The sequence below is a fragment of the Pistacia vera genome, unplaced genomic scaffold (genome assembly GCF_008641045.1).
Source record: "Pistacia vera cultivar Batoury unplaced genomic scaffold, PisVer_v2 Contig249, whole genome shotgun sequence".
In the NCBI taxonomy this organism is placed as follows: Eukaryota; Viridiplantae; Streptophyta; class Magnoliopsida; order Sapindales; family Anacardiaceae; genus Pistacia; species Pistacia vera.
Genome location: NW_022196056.1, coordinates 641,538 through 658,515, shown reverse-complemented (window position 1 = coordinate 658,515; position 16,978 = coordinate 641,538). Strand labels below are relative to the sequence as shown.

General features: G+C 38.0%; 1 protein-coding gene and 1 pseudogene across 1 annotated transcript; one reads left to right on the top strand and one right to left on the bottom strand.

The window, feature by feature from the left end:
• The first annotated feature begins 8,345 nt into the window (after positions 1–8,345).
• On the top strand, positions 8,346–10,566 carry LOC116132150 (F-box/FBD/LRR-repeat protein At1g13570-like). The gene is made up of 4 exons (XM_031417810.1): positions 8,346–8,513; positions 8,918–9,730; positions 9,860–10,018; positions 10,137–10,566. Exons 2-4 carry the CDS (start codon positions 8,918–8,920, stop codon positions 10,428–10,430), a joined length of 1,266 nt encoding a protein of 421 aa, XP_031273670.1. The 5' UTR covers positions 8,346–8,513; the 3' UTR covers positions 10,431–10,566.
• A 941-nt stretch (positions 10,567–11,507) lies between these two features.
• On the bottom strand, positions 11,508–15,706 carry LOC116132134 (annotated as a pseudogene).
• Between the last annotated feature and the right edge of the window lie 1,272 nt (positions 15,707–16,978).

The window sequence follows — 16,978 nt, the reverse complement described above, 5'->3', positions numbered from 1 at the left end:
CTGGTTGTTGTTTCTTCTAAGTTTCGTCTACATCTTCTTCTTCCTCCTTCCTGTACATCTTCTTCTTCCCACCATTAACACTATTTTCTTCCTCCGCCATAGATCTTCCTCCTCCTCTTGACATTTCGTCCAGGTAATTTGTTGAATATTTTCTTGCATTGTGGGTAGCTGGGGGTGGTAACACTGATTATAGGTGAAGATGAATGAAAATGTGTTCTAGATATGATGGATCGCTTAAGCGATTTGGTATGTCTGGTATAATGTAACAGATCGTAGATCGCTTAAGCGATCAGGTATATGACAAAAAATCGCTTAAGCGATTTGCTATAAGTTTGGTATATGGCAGCAGATCGCTTAAGCGATCAGGTAAATGGCAGAAGATCGCTTAAGCGATCTCCTATAAGTCTGGTAAATGGCATATGATCGCTTAAGCGATCAGGTAAATGGCATACGATCGCTTAAGCGATCAGGCTTATTTATACCAGATCGCTTAAGCGATCTAGTAAACGATATACCAGATCGCTCAAGCGACTCTACGATGCTTTTTAAAATCTTCAACCCTTAATACATCAGTTAATAATATTTTTTTGCTTGCATTATAGGTACTTGGCTATTATTAGACATGGGACAAGTTGTTTTGGGTGTTGAATATTTTGGCGAATGGGTGGAGGAAGAAAGTTACTGGAAGTGGATTGGGTCTGCAAAGAAGTTATACCAATTGCTCTGAGTACGGAGGTTAGTTTTGATGAGTTGATTGATGAAATAATTAGAAGAGGTGATTTGAGTTGCTCACGTAGTGATATAGTTGTAAAGTATGTTTTAAGCAAAGTTCCTGAACATTATAATGTACCTCCTCCTATATTAAAGTCGGATGAAAGTGTGAAGTTATATATGATTGATGTGGCCGATAATTGTTCGAGGTCGATTTTAAGGGTTTCTTTTGTAGATAAACCGTTGGAAGTTGGTTCAAAGGAAGGGGATAACGAGGAAGTTGGTGGAGAGAATGCTGGTTTTAATTTGAACTATGAGGGCATTGATTTCTTAGTTGAAAAATCAAGAGTAGGCGGTGATTTGGGTGGTGAGAAGGACATTGTAGAAGAGGTTGGTCATGTGCGATAGAATGAAAATGTTGAGGAGGAGGACCCCGTACATGTTCCCGCAGATGTAGAGATTCTTTTAAATACAAATTATACAGAAGGTGTAGTTTGTGAGGAAGAGAACACTATGGTCCTTTGTACAGGTTCAGAGGGGGCAATTGCAGGTAGTAGTGAATCAGCTCATGTTTTTATGGATGGATCGGAGTTACGCATAAGGTATTTATTTGACAACAAAGAGGAAGTGGTGAGAAAGCTAAAACTTGTTGCTGTAAGAGGTAATTTTGAGTTCGTCACCAAAAAGTCTAATTCATCGATGGTGACGGTTGCATGTCATGACCGAAAGTGCAAGTGGCGGGTTTATTATAGAAGGTTGGCGGAGTCCAGAAAATTTATTCTTAGCACATATACCCATGAGCACACATGTGGTTTAGGACATATTTCTAGTGAGCATCGACAAGCCTCCGCTGATGTTATTGGACAATTTGTCAAAAGTCAGTTCATTGAAGGGAAATGTCCATCTTCTAAAGACATTCAGAGACTTGTGCGCACACAGTTGAGATCTGCTGTTAGTTACTGGAAATGCTAGAAAGGGAGACAACATGCACAAATTTTGTGAGAGGCACGTCGGAGCACGGGTACACAATATTAGAAGCGTACCGTTATATGCGACAAACCAAGGTAGCAAGATGGCTTTGAAGTGGGACAAAAATATAAGGTTTAAATATTTTTTTGTTGCTTACGGTTCTGTTATAAGGGGTTTTGTAAACATAAGAAAGGTGTTGATTGTTGATGGTTGCTTTTTTACTGGAAAGTATAAAGGTACATTATTGGTGGCCACTGCATAGGACAACGAGAATCACACATATCCCGTTGCATGGTGTGTGGTTGACTCTGAGAATGACAAGTTGTAGACTTGGTTTTTTCAGCAATTACGTACGATAGTGCCTGACAGTGACGAGTTGTGCATAATATTTGATCGGCATAACTCTATAAAGAAGAGGATTGCCACTATTTACTCTCAAGCACATCACAGATTCTGTATAAGGCACCTTGGTGAGAACATAAAACAAAAGTTTAAGTGTGTTGGCCTCCTTCAGACATACTACATGACAGCAAAAGCTTATAGAGTTGATGAGTTCAAAAAGCACTTCTGGCAAATCCGAATCAAGGATGATATAATTGCTAAGTATATTGAGCATGATGTTGGTTTCGAACGATGGAGTAGAGCTTACTTTCCTAGAAGAATGTTTGATGTCATGACCACGAACATAGCCGAGTCCATAAATTTGAAGTTGTTAATAGAAAGAGAGTTTCCAATAGTTGCCCTTTTGATGCAATCTAGAGGATATTGTCACGGTGGTTCCATGAGCGTTGTACAGAGTCAGATAATTTTACCACAACCCTCGTTCTGTCAGCTGAAAAATTATTGCGAGAACGTATGGAACTGTCAAATACACTATTTGCCTATCCTCTTAATGCTCAAGAGTTCACCGTACGTGGCTATGATCCGGATGCCCTAGTTAACATTCTTAGTAAAACTTACAGCTGTAAAATGCTTGACATTTAATGTTTACCTTGTCTTCATGCACTAACAGCACTGAAACACCAGCGGAAGCCGGATTTTGGTTCAAGAATTTACATGGAACTTTGCTCCCCTCTCTATATGGCAAATCACTATATGCTGGCTTATTCGGAAACAATATATCCAGTTCCTCTAGAAGAGCAATGGGTGGTGCCGCCAGAGTTGGTTCCATTATTATCCATCCACCATTCAAGAAGACAAAAAAGGGGAGAAAAAGAGTTAAGCGTATTCCATCAGCCTCTAAGGTTCCCCGGAGGATGAATAAGTGCTCAATTTGCAAGCAAGCTAGCACAAGAGAAGTAGTTGCCAGAATCGATCACATGCAGATCCAGAAAATTAGGTTCGAAGAAGGATGAAATCGAGAGAGTTGCCAAGGTCAACCATTGAAGAGTTGTTGTTTTAAATTTTTCATGTTTTAAATTTTATTGTTACCTTGAATAAATCATCCTTTATAACTTATTAAATCAAATTAATTATTTTTCATTTTCATCAATTTTAAAAAGGGTTTAAGTTAGTAAAATTTCGAATATTACCTCTAAACAACACTGATAGCTACCTAAAGAAGCAAGGCAAGCAAAATAAATATTATCAACATCATTGTCGTATCAAGATAATCAATCAATCAATCAATCAATTTACTGAATTAGTCACGAGTCTGGCACATTAGTAGAAACGTATCTCATTTCACAACTATGGATGGTTATGATTGAATATAAAGCTCAGCCACAACACGGAATATAATTTCTCACTCAAACGTGCACAATATCAAAAGATTGGCAAGATGAGAAGAAAAATAGCCTTGGTCGCTTAAGTGATCACGAATCGCTTAAGCGACCAAGGCCAAAAGTGAAGAATCGCAAAAGCGATCAAGGGTAAAAGCGAAGAATTGCTAAGATCAAGGGTAAAAGTGAAGAATTGCATAAGCGATACCTTAAATTGCATAAGCGATAGTGATCGTGCATCTAGGCAGATTTTGATTCTGCCCTGGACTTGATCACTTAAGCGATCCAAAATCGCTTAAGCGACCAAGGGTAAAAGCGAAGAATCTCTTAAAAGAGACCATAAATTGCTTAAGTAATCGTGTATCTGGGCAGATCTTGATTCTACCTCGAACTTCATCGCTTAAGCGATTTTGGATCGTTTAAGCGACCAAGGGTAAAAGCGAAAATCGCTTAAGCGAGACCATAACTCGCTTCAACCTAATTGCATCAACACATCAATGTCATGTAACAAGAATACTAAATGAACTCAAACTCAAGAGAGAGAGAGAAATACTGAATTGCTTTTGTATTAATCTGAAATGTGTCAATTACATTCAATGACAACATTATATACAACAAATAAATCTCTTATATACACCGAAAACAAAAGCAAGGCCAGCAGCCTCCGTCCCTCATTTTCATCATTCTCTTCAGCCACTTCCCCATCCTCCAAAATTATCCGGCACACTTTTAGCATCAACACCACAACCCAAGTATCAACAACCTGACGCCTAACAACACCAACTGATCCAATTCAAGACAATCCAATTATTCAAGACAACCCAATAAGACAGTATCACATAAACTACAAAATTCTAAGTCCAACTTCCATACCTTTTGATGACAACATCAACAATGACTTGGATTGGGTTCTGGTCAGTCAAAAGGGATTCATATGCCCATGGAAGCACTCAACAACCCAGCGCTCTCGATAGTTGCTCATTGTTTCATCATTCAAGCCGTCCATCAGGGTGTTGGTCGTGTCGAGCTCAATATATTTTAGTGCATATGCCCCATAATCAACACTACAATAGGAGGAAGACATTAGCATTAGAATCGGCTTATAGAACAATTGTATTATGTAAGTTTTATACAAAATTTACTTTGAGTCGTTTGTCGGGACGGGAAGGCGCTTGAATGGCCACTTTCCCGTCAATACTTCATCTCTAAAATGCTGAAACATCGGGCTGTCGCGCAACAGCCGTGGGAACAATACGCATAGTGGCTTCAACTCTGTCTCCAATTGCCTCTCTTGACAAATACTTGGGTTGTAGTCAAGGAGCTTTAGCAAGCCCTCCTCTAGAAGCGCGACGACGGTTATCCAGTGTATATCCTTGATGTTGATGATGCAGTATACTCTTTTAACCTTTGCCCAACTATGGTCATGTTTGGGTCTTTCCCCCCGTACATACTGCATGATCCTGTCATCAAACTGATTATCAGGGATGTCGTCGAATTCATCTATGGCCAATCTTTTTCGCTTGCCTCCTCTTGCTGCACCTCTACTAATGACTTTTTTCATTAAAGTGTCATATGTCGTTGTTAGCGTTTGGCCAAAGGCCACATCGGTGATGGCACAATCGGGATACAATATATCACCATTACTGCTCTATCGTAGTCTCATGAGTGCCAATACCTCATCGATGTACTGCATCAAATAAAAACAATATGATAAATATACAATACCTCATGGAAAACATAAGAAAAAATAAGGGAAAATAACTCACCGCCCATCGTCAACATCTTTTCAAACCACTCCCGGGAATAATCCCCGATCTTGCACTTCACATGAGCATCACTTCCAGATTCATTATAATAGGCATAAAAGAGTTTTTTCTCTTCCTCCTCTATTGACCTATACAAATCGACCTTTAACTCCTCCGTTTTCGCTTGCCTACTTCCTTCTCCTTCCTCCATATGCACATCCTCACTTCCCTCGCATCCCGTCTCACCCTCCTCCATTATCACTTCCCCACTTCCTCCAGCAACCTTCTTAACCTCCTCCATTTTTGCTTCTCCACTTTCATGGACTTCCTCAATTTTTTTCTTCATTTTCCTCTTCTTTCCATACATTACTACAGTGTAAGGAGATTTAACAAACTTACTTTTTCGGCTCTCTCTTTTCAGCTCAGGTTGCACTTCAACTGCTTTCAATACTCCACTAACTTCCTCCTCCACCCTGCCAACTTTCTCTGCCACCTTATCAATTTTCTCCTCCACCCTTTTCATCCGCTCTTCCATCTTCTCTAACCTCTCATAAATGACTGTTGTAAAACTCTCAAACAGACTGTTTATGAGGTCAACCACCTCATTCTCCCAACCCCGATGCCTCGACAAAGTGGTACTTGTTGTACCGGTTTGTCAATTGGGTGGAGACGTACGAACCTCTTCATCCTCCTCCTTCCTCCCGTCGATTAGAGCTTCATCCTTCTCAGGTCAGCAATATTCTCAAGCAGTGGCCCTACAACTGCACTCACATGTGCGACCCCTTCTAGGTCTGGTATTAGGCGGTCTATCCCTTCGTCTGCTTCATCCTCCAGTGCTTTGAAACATGTGACATACTACTCTCCTGCTTCACCCCTAGTAGCAGTGAGGAAGGGACAGACGACTTCCTGCAATAAGAAAAAAATCAATCAAATTTAAACCACATTTAAAAGCAAGTGCATATTCAAAAGCTTAATCTTTTAATCTTACCCGAGCCGCTTGAATTTCCATATCTATTTTGTCGTAATCCCAATGGGTACACTTCTCGATGTGCCACCACAACATCCTAGGAAATTGCAGTCGCTCATCCGAAGTCTTCATCCTCCCCTCGCCTTAGCCAGGACAGGGACGACCTCATACATCCAAGCCTATATTATAAAAAAAGGGTCCATATCATAATTAAAACACATATAATACAAAAAATATAACAAAAAGCTATTAATATTTACCTGCATTGCCCATGGGAAGTCAAACAAATTGTACGTGCTCAGTCTATTCTTCTCGACAGATTAGTGTTGCTTTAACGCCATGTCTTTTCCTTACAGAGAGTCAATGGTTAGCTGAAATGATACCCGTCCCCACGGATAAGCATTAAAGAAGTCTATGTTGCTTGCAAACTTCACCCAATCCATATTAACGACTTTTGTTGAGCTAGAAACCATTAGGATCGAATGCACGAACCATACCAGACACATCTTGAACCTCTTTGAAGAGGTATAACCACCTTCTTCTAACCTCTCCTCTAAATCGCGTCCCGTAATAGACGTCTTTCCCCCCAAAACCTTCTTAGCCAAGTTATCGGCTGCCCTATTTTTCTTTATTCTCTCTTGCTCTACCACATCTGGAAATTCCCCACATCTTAAGCCTGTCATCAGGGCATATTCCATCATCCTAAAACGTAGTGGCTTTCCATCCACCATGAACCACTTTTTTTTTTTTTTTTTTTTTGGCTTTAACTAAGTGCAGCAACATATGATGCACTCCCTGCCCCCAGAACGCCTTTTTTCCAATTTTCTCCGATGTTCACAAAATGACCGAAAGAACTCTCTTTGAATCGGTCTAAACCCTTTTTCTGTTCCCATAAAATATCCATTATTTTCATAAAAATTTGCCAACTTGACCTAACTGTCATCCTTACGAGGAAGTATCGTACCTTATCACTTACAACCTCCAATCCATAGTCTTTATAATTTACGCTTCGAAAAATCCGCACAATCGATATAAACTAAATATCAGCAAACAAAAAAAAAAAAAAAAACAACTAATAGGCTGCCAATTTGGGGGATATGGGCTTCGAGGGCATCGGGGAGTGGGTGCTTTTGGCCTCGAGAGGATTGGGGAAGTAAATGAAAGCCTTACAGATGCTGTTGTGGTAGGTTCCATGAGGTTGGAGGGTTGAGGATGGCAGGAGGTGGCGGAATAGGGGGGTTGGAGGGTTGCCAATATGTGCGCGCTGTGCGTGGCCAGCCTTGCAAATATGCAGGGCAGCCCTCCAGCCCCCCTATTCTGCCACCTCCTACCATCCCCAGCCCACCAACCTCGCACAAACAACCTCTCTACGGCCTCTCTTGCCTTCCCCCATCCTCTAGAACCCAAACAAAGCCACTCCACCAATGCCTACCAACTACTCGACAAAACGCCACAACCACCATAACAATAAAACCAACTACATCTCCCCCAAATTCGCATAAATCAATCAATTTTCTCATGCAATTCAAAAAAACAAGTAAAAAAGGTACCCTTTCTTCACCGGCGTCCTCCTTCTCGCCTGAATTCTCGTTGGCGTCCTCCTCTTCAGAACTGTTTTCCGATTCTTCTCTCTATGCTTGTGCCGCCGTCGTCTCCTCTGCCTTTGGACCACCTTCACTCATCGGATGATCCACCAGAGCGTCTTCTTCTACAACCTTTGAACTGCTGGCATCGTCGGAGTCTAGGATTCGGAGTGAGGTTGGGTTTTCCTCCTCTTTGTGAATGTCAGCTATGGTTTTGTGTAATGAAGCTTTAGGATCGAATATTTGCTAGAATTAAGGCACTGTAGTCATTGGAAATTGTCGAGAAACGAAATGTGTTCGTCGATCATTTTTTGGGTATATGGCTCGGTTAAGCGATTTTGAAGGGTGGGCGCTTGTTTTCAAATTTCAAAATTTAAACAAACTTCCGTTAATTATGATTTTACCTATATATGTTTAAATCTTTTCAGTTTAACCCGTTTTACATGTTTAATGAATCCTAAGTGTGTCATATCAGCTTTTCTAAATAAAAAAAATTCAAAAATATTTTTAGGGTCATTTTTTTAAATGCGAACTTAGGATATGGGGAGAGTTAAATTTCCTAAGTGAGGTTACTAACTCCTATTTTTCAAATTTTGAATATAATATTTTATTGTTCGGGATTCTGGTAGAGTCTACCGAAAATGTACAGTCTACCCAAAATAAATTACACGTGATCGAGAACAGCCATAGAGCAACCGAGTGGAGATCCATGAAGTACCGGATCTCCAGTTAACCTTTTTTGCCCTTTCGGTCAGACACTGGATCTCTACGTTGGTGAAGAACAAACAGAAGCAAAAACAACTCTAAACAACTCTGAGTAAGTCGACATCTCCTCCACCATTACTAATTTTTTATTCATCACTTATTATTAAATATATGTACGGTTTTTGGGTCCCAAGAAAACTGATAATCTTTTTTTGTTTTTTGGCTTTTCTGAAATTTTGATTACTTTCCCATGTTTCTCAGTAACCAAACAATGGAAAAGAAATATAAATGCGGGGTTTGGTTTAATTTTCGGATATTATTTTTTCAATTATGGGATTAGATATAATTAGCAAACAAATGGATTTTTGGGATAATCATCAAGGGTTTTTTTCATTTTTTTTTTTAATTTTGAGTTACTAGTGTGGAGAGAATGTCTGAAATTGCATGTGATTTTATACTTGTACAGTTGGTTTAAGTGTCTTTTTGTTTTGATTTGTTGGTGTAATTGAAACATAGATGGGTGATCTTGCGCTGCCGGATTTCATAAGTGATTTACCTCAAAGCATCATAGAAAGCATTCTCACTCGACTGCCGATAAGGGATGCTGTGAGAACTAGCATTTTATCAAGTAAATGGAGGTATAGATGGGCTACAATCACTCATCTTGTATTTGATGAAAACTGCGTTGCCTTGTTTAATGAGCGACCGCTAGCTGAAAATAGCCTGGTAAAATTTATTACTCGGGCTCTCTTCCTTCACCAAGGACCAATTCATAAGTTCCAGCTTAGTACAACACGGTTGCAGTGCAGCCCCGAAATAGATCAGTGGATACTTTTCCTTTCAAGAAATGACATTAGAGAATTGGTTCTGGAAGTAGGGGAAGAGGAATGGTTTAGAGTACCTTCATGTCTTTTTAACTGTAGAAAGTTAACTCGTTTGGAGCTTTTCCGTTGTGAATTTGATCCTCCTCTGGCTTTTAAAGGATTTTCATGTTTGAAGAGCCTTAATCTTCATCAAGTTTTGGTTGCCGGGGAGGCTATTGAAAGTCTTATTTCTAGTTGCCCACTCCTAGAGAGTCTGTCATTGTCATACTTTGACAGTTTAGACCTTAATATATGGGCTCCAAATCTCAAGTACTTGTGTTTAGAAGGTGAGTTCAAAGACATCTGTCTTGAAAATACCCCACTTTTAGTTTCATTGTCAGTTGCTATGTATATTACCGATGACATCGCTGAACACTTTGAGCAAAGTTCAAGTTGCAATTTTATCAAGTTTCTTGGTGGGGTACCTCTTCTTGAGAAGCTTGTTGGATATATCTACTTCACAAAGGTAACATTATGCTGCTAGTGTCTTTTGTTGCTTTGATGAAATTGCTATGATCATATATAATTGTAAAGTTTTTTAGCATAATGAGACATACAGCTGAACCCATTTTCTTTCTTTTTTTTATCCCCAAAGTATTTGAGTATAGGTAATGGCCCAGGGAGACTTCCCATTACATATAGCCGTCTACATACAATTGAATTGTGTCAAGTGAGTTTTGAAGATATGAAAGAGATACTGGTTGTTATTCGTTTGATTACAAACTCGCCTAACTTGAAAGAACTTCAAATTTCAGTAAGTTTTGATGAACAGGCAAATTTTAATTTTATGAGCTATGGGAAGATTGTTCATTAAAATCTTATGTTAACGTATTTATAATAGCGCAAAACTGTGTTGTCATTGTTTTTTTAAGGGTTCCTCAAATACATTAGCTGCTATAGAAGCTCGTGATTTGGACTTCTGGGAGAAAGAATGCCCTTCAGATTGCACTTTTAAACAACTTAAGCTTGTGAAGATGACTGATGTATCTGGTGTGCCGCATGAGATGGAACTAATCAAATTTTTGCTGAAGAGTTCTCCGGTGCTTGAGATAATGAGCATCAACCCTTGTGCAATTGTTGCAGATAGGAAATTGAACATGTTGATTGAGTTGCTGAGATTTCGAAGGGCTTCTGCTCAAGCAGAAATTGCATTTGATCAAGGTTAAGCATTGTGCCTCATGTTAAGTTATTCTCATCTGTCCCTAATTCTCATTTGTTGGTGGAAATTTGGACTTAGATGCATAACAAACTTGTGTGCTCAAAACATTATCATAATTTATAGAAATGAAAGTTTCAATGATTTCCAACAGGTCATTGACCACCAATTCTCATGAAGAGAAATTTGATGTTAGTAGCTTATGTGTGGGTTAATTTCCTTTTAGATATTGGAATTGCAGAACTTGTTATATCACAGGCTCAAAAGGATACTTGATATAACATGCTAAAATCTCATTGGCAACGTTTTGAGTAATCAAGTAAAAATATTAGAGAGAACCTGCCCCTCATTGTTACTCTGTTTTTGAATTATGCCTGAACCACAATCCTTATTTTTGACATCAAATCCTAAGTGTCACTGTCATCTGGTCACGAACAACCGGAAAATGTGAGGAAGACAAGTATTTTAATTCTCATATCGATCATTGAGCTGTATTAGAGAAGTAATTTTCCCTTTTTCGGGCTGTGATTGACTGACTGCTGAAAGATGAATGCCTTCAAATTGTACTTGTAATTGCTTGTATAGAAAGAATTTTTGTAACAACCTTGCAGTGGGAAACAAAGCCCCTTAAAGTGTGTTGGTTTTTGAACTATCTTTCACTCAGCAAAATTTGAATTTGCAAAGAAACAAATACTTTTGTATTGGAAATATCACTATACAGAATACACACTTACATACTTAATACAATTCTAATCCTCTTTTATAAACATGTAAAGAAAAAACTTTGAACAACTTACATAAGATAACTAATTAAAAAAACTTAAATAACTTACTAAGATAAAACCACAAAACTAAACGTCCGGTTATTTCTGATCGCCTAACACCCAGTGCAGGTCGCACAAAAAACAGATCATAGATTACATCGCACAACGCACGCGAGAGCGGCAACCTCCAGTTGCCGTGGCAGACTTTTTCTTTGCCACGGCGGTCGGTCTTCACCTTCACGTTTTCGGAGCAGCATTAGGCATCTCAACAACAAAGTGCACATCAACAAACATTCTGACCTATATGGATAATTACTCTCTTCTTGTGCAATAATATTTACAGATTTATTTCAAGCGTAGTATTATTACAACGGTTACTATAAAACATTTAACGAAAAATTCGTCACTAGAAACAGAAAATATTACACTCAAATGTCAGTTTTTTTAATTCGAATCTGTACAATCAGATATTTGACACAGCTTTGGATCCCGGTATATTGCTACCATACAACAAACTCATTTTTGATACATTCTTGTTCTCAGATTCTGTCTCCCTTTTTTTTTTTTTTTTTTAATATTATTATTTATCTCCTTTTATGGATCGTCATGTCACCTTGGTCCAGAGAGCTCCATTGCTTTAACCAGCAATGAAGAGTCGTCAGTAAGATCAGAGTATCTCTCTGAAGAAGAAAACTCATTGGGTCTAGACCTTGTTGTTTCAGCTCTTTGAGAAGCTGCCCATTTCTCTGCAAGTCCATCTCCTTCAAGCATTCGAACCACTTCAGACATTTTTGGTCTGTAAATTGGAAGGTATTGTGTACTTAAGAGAGCTACTTGAACCATCTCTTCAAGCTCGATTCGATCGTAGTTATTTTTCAGGTCCTTGTCAACTAGCATCTCTAGCTTGTTTTCCTGGTGAATTTTCTTCACCTGCAGTTAAAATCATAAATGAATTGAATCAGAATAATTGACTTGAAAAAAATAACCCAACACTATTTCAAACAAGTGAAACATGTTTGTTCAGCTCACCCAATCAAGCATAGCTCCTTTCTGATTCGCCGACTTCCCAAATTCTAAAGCTCTTAGGCCAGATATCAATTCAAGTAGAAGAATTCCAAACCCAAAAACATCAGTTTTTTCAGAGGATTGGCCAGTTGATAGATACTCTGGGGCTATGTGTCCCACAGTTCCTCTCACTGCAGTAGTCACATGTGATTCTTGGTGATCCAACAGTTTTGCTAACCCAAAGTCTCCAACTACAGCCTCACAGTAATCATCAAGCAATATATTTGCAGCCTTCACATCCCTGTGAATTATCTTGGGATCACATTGTTCATGCAAGTATAGTAAACCCCTTGCAGCTCCCAAAGCAATTCTTTTTCTGGTACTCCAGTCCAAGGCTGGCTTGCCTGCAAGAACAAATTTACAAAAGAGGTACAAATGTTATGTTTCATGTACTAAAACATAATACAATGGGAAAATTGATGAGAGCTTTACCTTTGAGACGTGAAGCAACGCTCCCATTTGACATGTAGGGATAAACCAAAAGCCGTTCTGTTGCTGTCATACAAAATCCAATGAGTCGAAGGAAGGTTTCGATGAACTGCAAGCTGATCATCTACTTCAGTCTGAAATTGGATTTCGCCTCCTATGGCATTTCATCTTTGAGCCTTTTTACAGCCACAACAGTTCCATCTTGGAGATACCCTTTATAGACATTTCCAAAGCCACCTTTTCCAACCAAGTTCTTGCTGCTGAATTGTTTGTAGCAACCTGAAGTTCTTTGAAGTGAAATCTCTTCAAGTTTCCTAGGCAAACTTCTTCATGATGTTGTTCTGAAACATTAAAAAGAGCGTTTTTATGAGAATAAGTAAAGTTTTTCTCTAACTATTGATGCTTCGAAACCAATTTATGCTTCACTAACCGTTAACATCAAAAAATATTTGCTGGTTATGCTTTTGCCTCCCCCAGAGAAGGAATCCAAATCCAAGAATCAGTAGGCAGATGCAGCCCAAGCTTGAACCAAAAGCCAGAGCGATTCTATGGCTCTTCGGTGCCTTAGAAGGTGTTGAATCTAAAAAAAAATCGAAAATTCATGTCAGAATAGTTTGAGCTTCAGACAGAATAAAAAAAGTGATGGCATATAACAAAAAACGGTTCAACTTCATTGTGAGCTGTGAATTAAAGTCAAAATTCAAATGGAGATAATTGTAAGTAAAAAGAAGCAACACAATTTTGTTATAACAAAAACTTTAATTTTGAAGAATGAAGAAACTTGCAAGCAGCCGGGAAGTATATTTACTTTGCGTATTATTCAAGGCAAAGACATGGGTTTGGTGCAGTTCCAAAGAGTCTTGCTCAGTTCCGGTGGCACATATCTGAGAGTTTCCTACAATGCTGTATCAATCAATAACAGGTGTAAATCAGTGAATAATGACACAAATTATTAGTAGAATTAAAACAAAATCCAGGAGGAACTTACTTGAATGTTTTCGCATGGAAGTGGGGGACAGGACCCACTTAAATTATTAAAAGACAGATCCCTATTACATTAAAAAAATATATATATACACATCATTAACCTTGTTCAAACATAAATATCAAAATGAAAGAGAATATAATTATAATGACGGATAAAGTATGAAGAGAATTACAGAAAGGCGAGCTGGGACATGTTTGTCAAAGAGGGAGGAATTGTCCAGAAAGACGTTATTATTCATTCTCCTGATTCGAATTAAAAATCCCATTGCAAAGTGAGGCATGAAAACAATTTCAAAAAATGACCTTAATAAATATTTTTACTGGCATAGCAATATTTGAAGTTCACTTACAGGTATTGTAGGCTTTTCAAATTGGATACAGTACTGGGAATTGAACCAATGAAGTTGTTGTTGGAAAGATCAAGTGTTTTAAGGTTTGAGAGCCGCCCAATCTCAGAAGGAATATGTCTGCTATGTTGTATTCTGTAGGAGCCTGCAAAAAGTCTCATCTAACTCCATATACGAAACGTTTAAACCATTTCATATTTTAACTTTAGTACAATTTCATACTTACAGAAGCTGGAGATTTGTCAAGTTCCCTATACTTGGCGCAAGAGTGCCAGAAAAGTTCTGGCGGAGCTCTCTGCACCCAAAAAAAAAAAAAAAACCATTTTAACGTTTTCATCTTATTAAGGTATAAGAAGCTTAAGTTTTATAGTATTTCTCTGTTGTTTTTCAGCGTACTTACAGGCTAGTAACCAAACATCATAAAAAGTAACCAAAGCCCAGCTGCATGGATCAACAGAGTTTTCATCCCAGTTGCTTAGAACGTCATGAGGATCAATCAGTAGACTTTTAATGCCATCAAAGCTTGGACTGAAACAAAATCAAGGAAACTAAAAATATTATTTAAGTTCTTATTAAAGAAATAAATAAATAAATCATAGTTTTTAAATTTCAAATACTTCATAGTTAACTCCTTTGGGTGATAGCAATCCGCATGCAGAAGTCCATAAGCTTAAAAGAGCTAGAAAACACAAAGTAGCATCTTCTTCTCATTGTTTCCATTGAATTGAGTATCAAAACAAAGGAAATAAGAAACTAATTAGCTTCCTTGACGTAGAAAGCACTTGAGGAGCAGGGGGAGTGACCGAGTGTTATGAAAGATTCAACAGAACCAAGTTTTTAACTGTGTTTTGTTTATATTGTTTAAAGTAATGTTTACATCACAAGGCAAGCAGTAGAATTTCTCATGCCTACCTTGAAATGAATTCACTTTCTCACAACTTTGTGTCAGACCCAGGAGTCAAGAAACCAGAGGGTTTTGGTAGTAAAAGCTAAAGAGAACTAAAACATGCCTGCACTGGTTGAACAAAGTAAGGAAAAAGAATAATAAAAGCCAAGCCACATTACCAAATCAGATAAATCAAAAGATGATTGGAAAGAAAATTCCTCATCAGCATTATTTTATAAATTAAAAAAAAAAAAAAAAAAAGTATTTGAGAATTTTCTATTCTATACTATCAAAGTTTTCAAATGAAAAAGCAAGTGAAGTCAACTGTTAAGCACCTTGATATTTTAAAAATGGTAAAACTTGATCAAAATGACCATGTGGGTCTGGTAGTTAATAGTTTTGATGTCAGTTTTTAAGAGGAAGATCAGAGAATGCATTGGATTTGGCTAAGGTTTTCTATGCATTTACAGTAGACTCTTGAGAATCCAACATTCCCTAAGGTTGGCCTTCATTTACTAAAAGTAAAGCCTTAAAATTCCCTTCATTTTTGGTCTAAATAATTATTACAGAAGGTGAGGATCTCGAGGGATAGACTTGAGATTGGTGATGTAATGGTAGCTCCCAGTAAGATCTTTGTTGTGAGAAGGAATTATTTCACATATTTGGTTTCCTTTTACTCAGTTGGCCTTCTGCTTTATTGATCCTATAATACACTCACATTGTCTCCACGGTCAACAGACAGTCCCATTAAACAATCCAAAAGCACCCAACTCCATAAAGTAAAAGCTGCCCTCTCCCTCTCATCCATCATTCTATCTATACATATTTTATATTTCTATTCATTTTCCCAAAATTTGAATTCAACTTTGGCAATCTTTTACCTCTAAAAAAATTCTTTTCAGATTCTAATACTATAAAAATACAAGATTAAATCTACATACAGCCTTCTGAAGATGGTTTACTTGTAAATTAGGGAGCTAGAGTGAGTGTAGTAGCTTCAAACGGGAAGCTCGGAACTGGGGTGGAATCTTACAGGAAGTAATAATAGCAGTGTTGTCTTGTCCTAGGGCACGTGAAAAGTGGACCCTTCAGATTTGCCGTTGACTTGGCGTTCAAAATGTTTTTCTTCCGACCGATTGCCTAATGTGCCTTACTCTTTCATGATGAAAATAAAAGTAAAGTTTGATCAGATGGTTATTATTATAATTAATATTAGTATCAATGATCAAATGTAAATAATAACGGTATTTAGATAGGATTAGCAGTTGATAGAGACATAATTTGAGCCGCGGGCACGGAGGGATCCTACGTTTATGGCCCTCTTGAAAACAATAGATTAAGAAAGAAAAAAAATGGTATGTGGAACCCTTATCTTAACTAATCCCTCTAAACCTAACACCATCTCATTTCTTTGAAGGATATGTTTATATTATCTTAATCTGAAGCATATGCACATTCAGATGAGGAAGTTTGGGTCCCATTTAGCTACCTAACAAAACCACTTATTTCCCATTTGATTGAACATGCATGAGAGAAAAGGATTGTGAGTTTGCATTTAGTGTCAATTCTAGTATTTAAATGCTTTATCACACCGCCCCTTTTATTGCTGTCTTGTCATCTCTGTGTTCTTCCTTTGGCTCCATTTCTTGCTCTAATTACTCCTCCTTTAACTCTTTTCTATTCCCACCTTGATTTTGATTAACGAAATTTATCTGCTATTGCCAAGCAACAGGTGATTCAAAAATGAGTCAAAGAAAGAAAGAATCGATCATAATTAAAGAAGAGTTGACCAATAATCTTGATGAAGAAATGCGCCAAGGGGATAACCCAAATGAGTAGGAAATAATTGTTCTTTCTTACCACCACTTGGTGTGTTTGAACGTAGGAGCCGAGTCATTACTCTTTTGAACCATTTGTACAGACCTACTTTATCTTTAGCTCTGCTAATGTCCTCGAAGAGAAAGAACAAGACATTATAAAGCCTCCAAAATAGTTGACAACCCCTAACCCCACCATGTCTTCTGGCTTATCCCTGTATAAAACTATTTTATCTGTGCTACTTAATTCATTAAATTAGACC